The sequence below is a fragment of the Callospermophilus lateralis genome, chromosome 16, assembly GCF_048772815.1.
Source record: "Callospermophilus lateralis isolate mCalLat2 chromosome 16, mCalLat2.hap1, whole genome shotgun sequence".
Lineage (NCBI taxonomy): Eukaryota > Metazoa > Chordata > Mammalia > Rodentia > Sciuridae > Callospermophilus > Callospermophilus lateralis.
Window position 1 is genome coordinate 43,648,606 of NC_135320.1, and position 13,427 is coordinate 43,662,032.

At 34.0% G+C, this 13,427-nt stretch overlaps 1 protein-coding gene across 1 annotated transcript in view; it reads left to right on the plus strand.

The window, feature by feature from the left end:
• The window catches only part of Ralyl (RALY RNA binding protein like), a 322,124-nt gene that overhangs the window by 210,981 nt on the left and 97,716 nt on the right, over positions 1–13,427 (plus strand). Inside the window, exon 2 of the mRNA XM_076835768.1 lies at positions 3,139–3,214. Coding sequence (XP_076691883.1) covers positions 3,139–3,214 — 76 coding nt within the window. The remainder of the gene's footprint in view (positions 1–3,138; positions 3,215–13,427) is intronic.

The following is a 13,427-nucleotide window of genomic DNA, read 5'->3' on the forward strand; positions in this document are numbered from 1 at the left end:
AAGCTGAAAATTTATTTTCCATAATAGTTTCATTAATTTACATTTATATTTGTATTGTACACATTTTCCAGTTGTTAGAAAATCTCAATGGCACTTGAAATTGGCACTTGAAGTTGTTGCAAATTCAGTAGTTTCAATTATAATTCCTGGTGTTTTAACTTACATTTTCTATTACTAATGAAACTGAGCATTATTTCATGTGTTTCTTTGCCATTGCTTTTCCTCTTCTGCAAGTGCATTTAGTAGATTTTGCTTAATTTTCTCTTCGGTGTTTTGACTCCTGTGATATAAATGTGTTCTTTATATATTCAAAAACCAAATCCTTTATCAAGGACATTTTGTCCAGTTTGCTGTTCTTTTCACTGTCTTTAAGCAACTTTTGATGAACAGAAATTCTTAATTTCAATACAGTAGAATTTACCTGTTTTATGTGTTAAGGCTAGTGATTTTTATGTCTGGTTTAAGATTATCCTTCCATACTCTGAGCTCATGAAGTTTTTCTATTTTATTGCCTCCTAAAATTTTTATATTTTTGTCTTTCATATTTACGCATTAGTAATTGATATTTTTTTTGTCTAGGGTATGATAGAGGCCCAGTTTTATATTTGCCCTTGTGAGGAAGAATTGTTATAGCATCATTTATTTAAAAGCCTATATTTTCCTCAAGGATCTTCTAGGCAAGTTCTGTGATAATTCAGAGGTCCATATATGCCAATAGATGCATATATAGATATGTCATATGGGATTGTGAGTTTGGAAGTCCCTATTCTGTTCAAGTGGCCCCTGTTCTCTTGTACTAATACTACAGTCTTGATCATCACAGCTAGAAAAATAAATCTTGATAAGGCAACTTTACCAACTCTTTTCCTTTTTCTAACTGTATCATGGCTATATTTGGTCTCTGTGGTATCATATAAATTCTAGTATCAACTTTTCAAACCGTGCATACACATAAAAAAATATTGTGGGATTTTGTTGAAATGGCATGGAATCCATAAATCAACTTGGGGAAGACTGACATATATGTTTTCCAATTTCTCTGTATTTGTGTAAATTTACTGTAAAATCTTTCAATGTGGTTTTATACTTTTCTTCATTAAGTTCCTTCAATTTTTCTGATAGGTTTACTCTTAGGTACTTTATATTGTGTGTGTGTGTGTGTGTGTGAGAGAGAGAGAGAGAGAGAGAGAGAGAGAGAGAGATTTGCTTTAAACTATGTGTTAAACATATGTATTGCTGTATAGGGATATGCATTTGAATTTTGTATAATTGGCTTGGCATCCAATCAACATACTAAACTTTCTAATTAATTATAACAATCTGTGGGCTTGGGGAAGGAGGTTATATTGACCAGAAATTACTGACAGTTTCATATCTTCTTTCCTATATCTAATATTGCATTCCTGACTTAATACACTGATTAGGTTATCAAGAGCAATCTTACATAGAGATAGTTATGGTAGATGTCATTTTTAAAGTCACTGATCTTGAAGAAAATTTGTTCAATATCTCATTATTGGTTACAACATTTACTGTCCATGTTTTGTAGATATCCTTTATTAAATAAGAAATTGTCTTCTCTTTCTACTGATAAAATCCTTGACAACAACTCCCTCATCTCCACACCATCTCATGTCCCCTCTGACCCAAAAGGGTAAGAAAACTAAAACCCAGGTTCTGGCCTCAACAAATGTCTTTAAGGGCATGCCAGGTTCAGTGTCTAATCCCATTTAATTTTTGTTTTTATTCATATGTAGGATGTTTTTCAAACTCTTTACTTGCCAGCTTCATGTTGTATTTATTTTAAGGGATATACTTATATTTCATTCATAGTGTTTTCAGTGGTAGATGACTAGGTGCATTTAGTCCACTGCACTAGCAATAGAAGTCTTCCCTTTCTTTTCTTTCCAAATAATATCCTTCACTTTGTTAGAAGCTTTTCTTGAAGTGTCTCTCTTTTAGATTTTCCTTTTTAATCATCCTTTGGAAATTTTAACTTTATTTCATCTATTTGTTTATTGCATTTCCCAAACCTTCTTCACTCAACATCCCAATTTCTTTAAAGTGGGTCTAGATATTTCTTTAGTTCAAGTTTGATCAAATATATATACAATAATACATATGTATATTATATGTACATATATGTATATATGTATATTATATGTACATATGTGTATGTATATATATATATATTATATATGTATTATATATATATATATATATATATATATATATATATATCACCCACTGTCATATATTTAGGCATCTTCTATATATCTCAGAGACTCAATCATATCCTCAGTTAATGAAGGCAAAGGATATGCTCCTTTCTCCCTCTGACCACCCCAGAATTCTGTAGCTTCACATTCAAGTTGCTGAGGATGTTTTATTGTTCCCTAAGTAAATATGGTCCATATTATGATTACATGCTTCTAGCTTCTTTTTCTATATAAGTGGAAATAGCATTGTGGGAAATTTAATAACCCTTTTTATAATTAATGCTTTATTTCATACAAACCTTTATGTACACTGAGACGTTCTTGGCAAAAAGGGAAAATCAGAAGGATATCTCATTCTCTCTTGGTGAATGTACTTGTTCACCAAAACCTACTGTTTCTGTCAGGATGATTTGCCAACACATAATTTATCATCTTATTCTCATTTTTATTTTTAATTATTAGTTACTGAAAATAAAATGCATGAAATACTGAAATTATAAAAAATAATCATAATGCAAACCCATGTTTCCTTTACCCAACTTGGGAAACAGTACTTTATGATGCAGTTTTACAGTAACCTTGGATGTCCTCCCAGGTCCAACATCCTGATTCCCTCTACCTTGCTCAGCATTTTTTTTTTTCATAATGCTAATCATTTTCTAATATGTTATATATTCTTCCTGTTGTGTTTGTTTCTTACTGTCTACCTACCACCAATAAAACATAACTTCCACAAGAATCTATTTTATCATGATATGTCGCAAACTGTACCTGACATCAAATAGGCACTCACTAAATACATGTTGAATGAATGAGTGGCATACAGCATTTTCATAATCAAATGGGAAAAAAAACTCCATGATTTTCTTTTCTAAAATCGTTTACTTTTTTAATCAATGCTATTTTATTCTGTTTGCAGATATCAACATGGCAGGGGAACCCAAACCATACAGACCAAAACCCGGAAACAAGAGGCCCCTTTCTGCACTTTACAGGTACCTAAACCATCATTTTTATGTGATATGTAGTGGTAAAAATGTCTTACAACTTTTTAAGACAATGTTTCATGTAAGGAATAAACTTTTTTTTTTGAGTCATGTTTTTTACTGGCATAAAGTAGAAGAGAATGTTGTTGAGCATCACACAGATATATCATGCAACATTTCCAGCAATCTTGAATGACTAACATTCTTATGTCTGCTCATATAACCATCTGCAACCCATTTTTCCAATAACATCTAATAAAAGTCTCTGATTCTGCCTGATATAAAGGTCAATGTTGAATAATTACTACATGCCATGTACTATAGGGGTTTTACATATGTTGTTTAATTAAATTTAATTTTCAAAACAATCTTACAATATAGATCAAGAACCTTAGATTCAGTTTCTTAGTGATTTTTCTCAAGGTTACATCTCTGGTAAGTGATTGTCCTAGTACTCAAACTCAAGCCTTCAGACAACATACTCCAAATTATTTCCACTCAATGGCTCAGCCTCTTTCATTGGACTGTACCCGTTCTTGTCATTTCCATTTCTCCAAAATAACAAATAGAATTCTTCTCTTCTTCAGAGAGACATATCCAATTCCTTTAGCCTTTCCTATAGTTACTTAGAACTGAGTCAATTTAACATTGTTTTTGTCCTGTTACATGCCTCAGTTTATCAGTGTCCATACCTATATTTAGAATTCCAGGTGGGTAGAGTAGACTAGATTTAGCACCTTTGTTGCTCTGTATGTACCTCTACTAAGTTAAATAAAATTCTGTTGATCTGAGCAACAAAAGAGTGAACTCATATAATTTTCAACTCTTGAAAAACAGCCACTTTGAAAAATAATCATGTTCCGTTGTCCCACTTCATGTACTTTGCCACTGGTTTTTGTATTGTTAAGTGCTGACTTCGCATCTGTCTCTGCAAAATTCCCTTTTGTTAGATGTAGCCAATTGTTCCAGGCTATTGAGATCGCCTATCATCCAATTTATTAGGTCTTCTCCCAGATACGTATCATCGTTCACATCCACAGCCATAGAACTAACCTAAGTGTTGAGCAAGGCTTCCTATTTTACTGATATCATTTGGATAAAGGAGAATTAAGTTATATGTGTTAGATTACATTCGGATACAGTATAGTATGGGAAGAGTGCAGCTAAGGAGACCTTGAGCTATTTTCCAGTCCTTGTTCTCTGAAAACTACCATATCTCCTCTTCAGCCCAGCACAGCCTCATTTCCTAAACAATAAAATAAGGGTCAGAACTAGATCACTTTCTAAGGTTTTATTCACACCTAACCCTCTCAGGGCTCTCTAGTATGCAACCATCAGAGATTTTTTAAAAGCTGTATTGAAATATATAACTTCATTTCCCTTGTTATTTTGGCTCTTTTACTTTATTTCATCTTAATAAGATATTTTATATAAAACATAGAAAGCACAGGAAATAACAAACATTGATAATTGGCCACAGGCTTATATTAACATTAAAGAGCAGAGATGAAGTCATCAACAAGGCAAAAGATACTTTCTGTACCTTGTTTGCAATAAAGGACAATATTGATAAAAACTGGGCAATGCAGACTAATTTTTGATCATGTTCATTTTTTAACGTATGCATCGAGTCACAGCTAATACAAAACATTTGAAAAGTCACATATTCAAATATTAACAAAACAAGCTGGCCATGTTTAGCTTTTTTCTTTTTTTTCTTCTCATCAAAGTTATACCAGTGTCTATGCCACGATATTAATTTTCATATTTTCCCTGTTCTCGGATTGTTTTGATTTCTTTATGAGAATGGAAGCTCATGACAAACAACAAATGTTGTTTTAACTATTATTTTCTCTATTACTAAGTTATGTTCAATTATAAATTCAAAAGAATTAAAAACAATTTCAGTTAAGTATGCTGTACTGTATACAAATCACATTAGTGTGGAAATGCTTATTTATCCTGCTTTCATCTGTTCACAGAAATTTAAAACTGGGGTACACTGAAATTGAAAAACAGTAACAAAGGGAATAAAAGGGAACAAATGTGCAGTTGAGAAAGTCCTTTTATATATATTTTCTCATGCTTACACAAGCTTAATAATAATAGCACTTCACTTTTATATGGAAAACTATATTTTCCTAGACATTCTTCATCTGTTCATCATAGAATTCACAAAGCTGGAATTACATGCCTTGCTTTACAAATGAGAAACCTAAGTTACCAAGACAATAAAGGATCTGCTCTAGTAAAATAACAAGATTGGTAACTGAACTCTAGTCTTCAGCCTTCAATTCGGGTGATTTTTGCCTCTAGACCACAGCTCTTTGCATTAACCACCTCAGCAATTCAGATTATAAAAAACAGAGCTTTTCTAGTCACCAGAATCAGTCACATTTCTATCTATGAATACTATGCCAGCAGGTGGCAAAGGAAACATTATGCACTATATACTTCATAGGAATAGGAAGGTTGACACCTACTTATGTAATCATAGACACAGATTTTGAACTTTAGGTTGTTTATCTAACAATATTTGCATAATTTTCTTGAAAGTATAAGATTGCATAACAGTAATCTAGCTCAATATAAAGAATATGGCAGCAAATGGAAGGGGGATAGTCTTTGCTTTCATATTCTTTGTATCTTTGCTTCTATTTTTTATCTTAAATGAAAGAACTGGAACAGTTCCATTTGTTCTTTCTTTCATTCATTCATTCATTCATATAAAATATATTCAATACATTTATTGTGGTCTGTAAACTGTGCTAGCTACTTTTCTAGCCAACTGGCACAAAATACCAACCTGCAGGGTGAGAAGAGAGCATAATGAAATAAAAGTATGTTATTTGGTCAGTTTTATTCTGCAGTTCTCCAGGTCCATCAGTTTACCAACAAAAGACATACATTTCATTCTTCTTAATGGCTGAATGCAACTGCCGTGTGTGTGTGTGTGTGTGTGTGTGTGTGTGTGTGTGTGTGTGTATCACACTTTATATATCCATTCATCTTTTGACAGACATCTAGGCTGGTTCTTTAACTTTGTTATCATGAATTGTGCTGCTACAAATATTGAAATTCAGATATCACTAGTATGCTGATTTCAGTTCTTTTGGATAAATGCCAAAGAGTGACAAAGCTAGGTCATATGGTGGTTCTATCCCTAATCTTTTTTTTTTAATTTTTTTGTAGTTGTTGATGGACAGAATGCCTTTATTTTAATTGTTTATTTATGTTTTTATGTGGTGCTGAGAATCGAACCCAGTGCCTCACACATTCTAGGCAAGCACTCTATCACTGAGCTATAGCCCCAGCCTAATCTTTAAGAGAGTTTCCATATTGAGTTCCATTGTTGATGTAGTAATTTGCAGCCCCACCAACAATGAAGTGTCTGTTTCTCCGCACAATCTCTCCAGTGGTTATTATTACTTACATTATTGATGATTGCCGTTGTTATGAGATGAAATCCCAGTGTAGGTTTGATTTGCATTTCCTTGGTTGCCAAGAATGTTGAACATTTGTTTTTCATATATTTGTTGACCATTTGATTTCTTCTTTTGAGAAATGTCTGTTTGGCTCATTTGCACACTTATTGGTTCGGTTTGTTGTTGTTTTGTTTCGATTTGACTTTTGCTGTGAATATTTTTGGTGTTCTTTTTCAGATTATGGATATTGATCTCTTGTCAAAAGAGTAGCTGCCAGGGATTGTCTCCCATTCTTTAGACCCTTTTTACACATGCAATAGGCCAAATTATGCTAAACTTACATAAGACTATATCACAATGAATCCCATTTTTATGTATAAATACAATGTACCAATTAAAAATAAATAAATAAATGGAAGACTAGTAGAGTGGAAGAACAGGATCAGGGGAACCATGAAGGGAAATAAAAAAATAAAATGAGCAATGTATGTTATGTGCATACATAAATATGTCACAATGAATCCTAGTACTTTGTATAATTATAATGCAGCAATTTTTAAAAAATGAAAAGCAAGTTATTGGTACAAAAATAATCTGTAACTCACCTTTGTGCCCTAAACTGCTTTGTCTCCATAAGTATATTCTGTGGGGGACTGATCTGCTGAAAGACCTTCTTCATCTGCATCTATTTTATCTCCATCATCGGCCACAAAGCGGTATTCACAAGGGATGTGGAATATCCACTGAAACACAAGAGGGTTGCTTTGTTTCTTCTTTTAATAGGATTTTCACATTAGCCAAATAAAGTTCCATAAGTGCTTACTAGGTGCTTAATTTACATGGTATACATAGAAGATGCAAAAAAGAAACACAGTGAGGTTTAACAAATCTTAACTGTTTTATGCATGAGTTAGAAGCATAAACAAATGAGGACAACCCAAGAAAAGTAAGTATTGCTGATTCTGTCTAAGGGGAAGTGAAAAGTCTGGAAAAGCTACAGGAAGAAAAGGATACTTGAATAAACAGGCATTGCCTCTGCAGACAAAGGCAAAGGTGGACATGCTGAGCAAAGTGCAGAGGCAGAAGCATAGAAATATAGAAGAGCACCTCATGGTGGGAGCCAGGGGAGGCTAACTTGTTGGAGAATGTGTAAAGGGAACATTCCAATGGCCCAGGCTGTGAATATCCATAAACAGCAGATAAAACAAATTTGACTTTTATTCTGAAGACAAGAAAGAATCATTTAAATATGTTGACTGATTGAAAATGGGCTATGGGGGAATGTGAGTCACACATATCCAAGATTTCTAGCTTAGGCAACCAGGGGCATGAGCGTGTGATTCAGATAGAAGAAACAGAAAGATGTGACAAGCAGTGTTGAGTTCAGGTATAAAGTTGAGGGAAGGAAGTAAAAATAAATTATTTCAGTCTTGTACGTGAATCCATAAAGACAGACAATTCATTAAAATAGTACTTGCAATAAAAATGTCTCCCATTAGAGCCTATCTGTAAATGAAACATAATTAATCATTTGTGAACATTTCATAAATATTGGACCTAGTCCTAATGGTGAATGGCTAATCCATTCTCTAGAGAAAATAATGTAACTTTTAATAAATTGCTGCTTCAAATGTGCAATGTACATCCATGGTGCTCTGAAATAATGATTCTCCCCCAGGAAGTAAGTTTTTCAGCATGCCAAGTTCCAATTAATGCTAAATAATTGCTAAAAGAGAAAAATTGTATGATGGTTTTGCTTCTGCCTATAAAATAGACAGACCTTTTTTCTCTGGTTTGAGTAAAACCAACAAAGATACCAAAGAACAACTATTTATGAAAGTTTAACAACTAGAGGTCATTCACCTGCAGGTATACCTCCTGGTTACAGGAAAGAGTTTAGTAAGGTAATACAAAAAGTGACTGATTTCATTGAGATTATTAGGTACCGTTCCCAAATATGATTTAGTGGCGATCACATACATGGCTTTTGTAGCAACTTTCCAAACCTAGAGAGGTGACCATGGGAATCACGATTTGGATTTACCATGCAAGTAAATCAAGACTCCTTAAGGTTGCCAAAGGATAATCAATCACTACTGGTGTCTCCATTTTAAGAGCATCATGATTGGTGAATCTCACTGTGAGAGCTTTCATGATCGAAAAACTTGCAGAGTACTGACAAACAAAGGTGATTCTTAAACAAAATATCTCTGGGGATTTATTTTCTATTCAATCTATGTGAGTTCTGATATCATCCTCATGATGTCTGTGGCTCATATGGGAAGGGGAGCCTGAATTAGGGGACGACCTGAAATATCACCTAGAACCTTGACAATAGAAGTGAAAGTCACGGAAGCTAATTTAGCTAATTCTAAGAGTAAAAATCAATATGGAGAAAAAGAATCCTGGACATCTCTACTTCATTGACTTGTGCAGTTTGCTGAGAGATGTTTACCAATTAGGTATTGATCATTTTATTTGTTTTCTGTCTCCTTTTATAATGTCAAGGATAATACACATTCTCTTTCAGAATCTTACTACTTCTGCCCAGGCAAAGGCTTTCTTCCATTTTACTTACCTCGCTTGGTTGGTCCACTCAGAAGGCTATCCAAGAACACATTCTCTGGCTTAAAAGGGGGAGTGTGAGAAAGAGAGGGAAATTGTTCCCCAGCCCCCCATGCTAATACATCATGTCCGTTTGTAATAGACACAAAGCAGGCACTGACAGGCCTACCACGTTTATTTTGAAAGTGTGTTTTTGCTGGGTCTGGGTAGAAATTGCAGGATTATAGCTCCTGTTCCAGTCATTCCTGTGCAACCAAATCACTGACATACAATTTCAGATATACACAAAAGAAAAGGGGAAAAAAGTATACTTCTAAAATCCAAAGCTGAATATTCATTCATTTGAATAATTAAGGGTGAATTCTAATTCAGAGTTCCCAAATGAATGTTGACAAGCTTTTATATAAGAAAAGGTCCCAAACATTCACTTTATTGATAGTTTAAATTGTGCATGTTTCCTAGGAGTGTGTTCAGTGGAGAGAGTATTAGGCAGGCATGGCTCCTAACACAATCAGCATTACCAAGAATTTGACCTTGATGGTCAAGTTGAATGATTTCTCATATTCTTTGGTCCCATAAAGAAAGATATAAAAGTTTCCTGAAAGATACTATCTTTTAGGAGCCTAGAACTCAATATTATAGATACTCTACAAATTTTATCTATGCTTATTATGATGATCACTCAAAGAAAAATATGTACAATAAAGTATTTTAGAATGTTATTTTAAGTGACTCTTTAGCAATGATGATATTGCTAAAATTCACACAACTAAATGGGTTAATGTTTCATATAACTTCCTAAAGAAAAAACTTTTTTAAAAAAAGATTACTTTTATTTATAGCATAGTCCCCGTAATTTTACGCTAAGCAAATGTAACTTATAGACCTTTTTATTTAAACTGTTTAAAGAAATGCTGACACAACACCCATTAAAATAGTTCTGCCTCAGGCAATTCTCTGATAAGTTAAAGAATGGCCTATTTGCAATTTTTCTGATATATTTTTAATGCATAAATATCCATGATTATCTTCTTGCATGTAGAAAGAATATGGCAGGGGTACGGGGAGATGGGATAGTGCAATTCCTTAATGCAGAGACTCCATCTCTAAGACTTTCATAAGTTATATTGTTAGTCTTCAGGTTGTTAGAAAGACATTTCTATTTGTTTAATTTGAGGTAGTTTATGATAAAACTAAAGGAAACAAAACCATGTGGCCAATTTTAAAAAACAGAAAAACAGCAAGAACCAAGAATTGCATGGGAATTGAGAGAGGGGTGGACCAAGTAGGATCAGGCAAAGTTAAATTATACTGAGGAAACTTATACAATGACAAAGTGATAAATGTGAGCAACTTAGTTATGAGATTTCTGGCAGTCAAGTCTGAAAAGGAAGCATAATAATTTATGTAACTGTGTAGTAAATGAAAATACTTAGTGAAAGAAAGTACTCAAATATATAAGGATTTTTTTTTCTGTCCTCTGACAGAAACTTATTATGTAGGCTTTTATATAAAATTCTCTAAACAGAATAGCAGGTACTGCCCTAAGTAACATTGACACAATACATACACACACAAAAAAAAATATTAAGGCAGATGGTATTTTTCTCATGAAATCTTGAAATAAAAGTTAAGGATGAACTTCCACAAAGCAAGATAAAGCAAGCCACAAAGGATTTCTTTCTACCTCTCACAAGGTAATTTACCATCCTGTGACTTCCTCAGCAAATTTGATAACCGGTAAAATTCTAGGAGTTGTGTTCCAGACAGTTTGATCTACAGAACAGGCTTGGGTTCAAGGTACCCACACAGCTGCACACTGGAAGGAGACAGAAAATACCAGTGGCTAACACTTGGTTGGCTTGTCTACCCAGCCTTAAGGACCAGAAAGGGAAAAAAAAAAAAAGGATCATGCTTGGGGATTTGGGGATCTGCAACCTTTTACACAGAGACCCGTTTAACCTAATACTTGATACCTTTCCTTTGGGATAGGAAGAAATGGAAAAGGAATGATAAATCTAGTACAAGATTGAGCCATTACAATTTTATTTCATCTTTCTTGTCTTTTGGCAGACACAAAGAAAGACAACTGATTTCACCCTGCTGTTAATTTTCCTGCACTTTAGAAACTGCAGCTTGTCTTGAGCTAGTTGTTTTCCTTCATACCTGAAAACAGGGTTTTCTTTTGAACAGAAGGTCTCCTCATTAGCAGGACTCATGCTATGGCCTTTTGTGCCACAGATTCCTTGCATCTGCTGTTTGTCTTCTACATAGTTTATTGAGGTCACAGCACAGAAAACGACACTGCTAGTTCCTACCGAAGCTTAGTAGAAAAGTAGAAAGGTATGCATTTCACTTAGCTCCCTGACTGGGAGGAAGATACTTTGTGGGTTTTATCTTCCAAAGAGCAATGCCCCCTTGCTCTAAGTTGGAGTGTTTACATTATCAGTGTAGATTTCTTTCTTTCTTTCTTTCTTTTTAAACTAGTGCTTTTCAACAAAAAAAAAAAAAATAAAATTACATTAAAAATCACCAGATACAGTGACCTTTTTCTTGTTTTAGGGCCTTGAGCTCCCATCCTAAGATACATTCATAAGTTAGTTGAGTTTTATTTCTGAATGTTAACTCAGCCCTCTTTTGCTCACCACAAGCTTATATCAAATCCACCTTCTTAGTCTACCCATCTATTTAAGATCCAGCATATGGTTCCCATTCCACAAGACTACATGGAAGGGAGCATGAAAGACTTATATAGACTTATCTTTAAATAAACCAAATTAAAAACTAAAAAAATATTTAGTACTAGAGTATTGCCTTCTCTTGGTACTGTTTGGAAAATTAAATCAAAATATTTTTTTAATGCATAAATCCTCTACAAAAAAAAAAAAAGGTGAGAAGGAAACCATTTGTTTTACTGAATAGGCATTAAACCAATATGCAATGCATATTACAGGCTGCCCACTAAGGGATTATATAGCCATATAGATACAACCTACCACACACAGGTTTTCAACATAAACAATAATTAGTCCCCAAGTAAAAGGACTTCACAACACCATTTGTCACAGATAATTTATTCTAATTTAAGTCACTGTTGATGTTAGTTAATTGACATGACCCAAAGGAAAAACAAGCTTCTAATATTCTTAAGAAAGGAGGTAGTTTTGCAATTTGGAACGATGTATCCTCTTAGTCTCTTATCTCACACACACACACACACACACACACACACACACACACAAACTGGAGAGAGGCACAATAAGGGTACTACCTCCCTTGATGTTTAAATTTCAAAGGAATGGCTTGCAGATCCTGGAGAAAGACATTTCTGAGTCAAAGAACTGACAATATGCCATTCTAGTCTTCAAAAGGATCGATATATATATTTCAAGAAGAGGAGAAAGTACTTAAAATTAACAGTTTTTTTTTCTTTTTCAAAGTAAATATCCAAAGGAAAAGGAAAGGAGAGAAATCTCTTCCCTTGTTTTCAAGAGGAAGACAATTAAGTGTCTTATTTTTAGTTTGAATTTGTCCTTAACTGCATAGGAAAAAATTGAGATTCAGAGATAAAGACCCACCAGCTGGGACATCTCAGAGCTGGGATAGAGACCCAGCTTCCCCACTTCCAGTTCTTAAACTAGTCTATATTTTTCTTCTTATAAGTTTAAGTTTTTAAGTCTTTTGCCTTTTTTTTTTTTAAGGAGGTACAAGTGAGGATACTGTTTGAGGACTGGCTTGTGTAAGACTGATGGAAAGTTCCTTCTTATAGGCCCTTCCCCAACAGGTGGAACCCTTTGCCCCTTCTCCCTGATTATTCCTTAAAACATCTGCGAGCAGGGCAGGCTGGGGCCTCTCCTATAACACATTTGTTCTTCTAACACCCAACATAAATAATAAGAAAATTGTTGTGATGTAAAGAAAGGTTTAAATCCATACAAAATTAGAAGAAAAAAATGAATATTGACAATATAGATAGATGTGGCAGATTCTTGAGAAACCAAACAGCCCTTTTTCTCTATCATCTTGTCTCACCCTTACTGTGGATGATTTTTTTAACCACCCCAAAGTAATTTTATATAGGTGGTGAATTCTCTTAAAATTGTTACCAAATTGAAGGAGTTGGATTACACCATTTCTTAGTCTCTTCCCACTTCTAATATCCTAGGATTCCATTATTTACGTTCTAATATGGAGACTAAAAGTCAGGTATCTGCCTCATTATTGAGTTTACC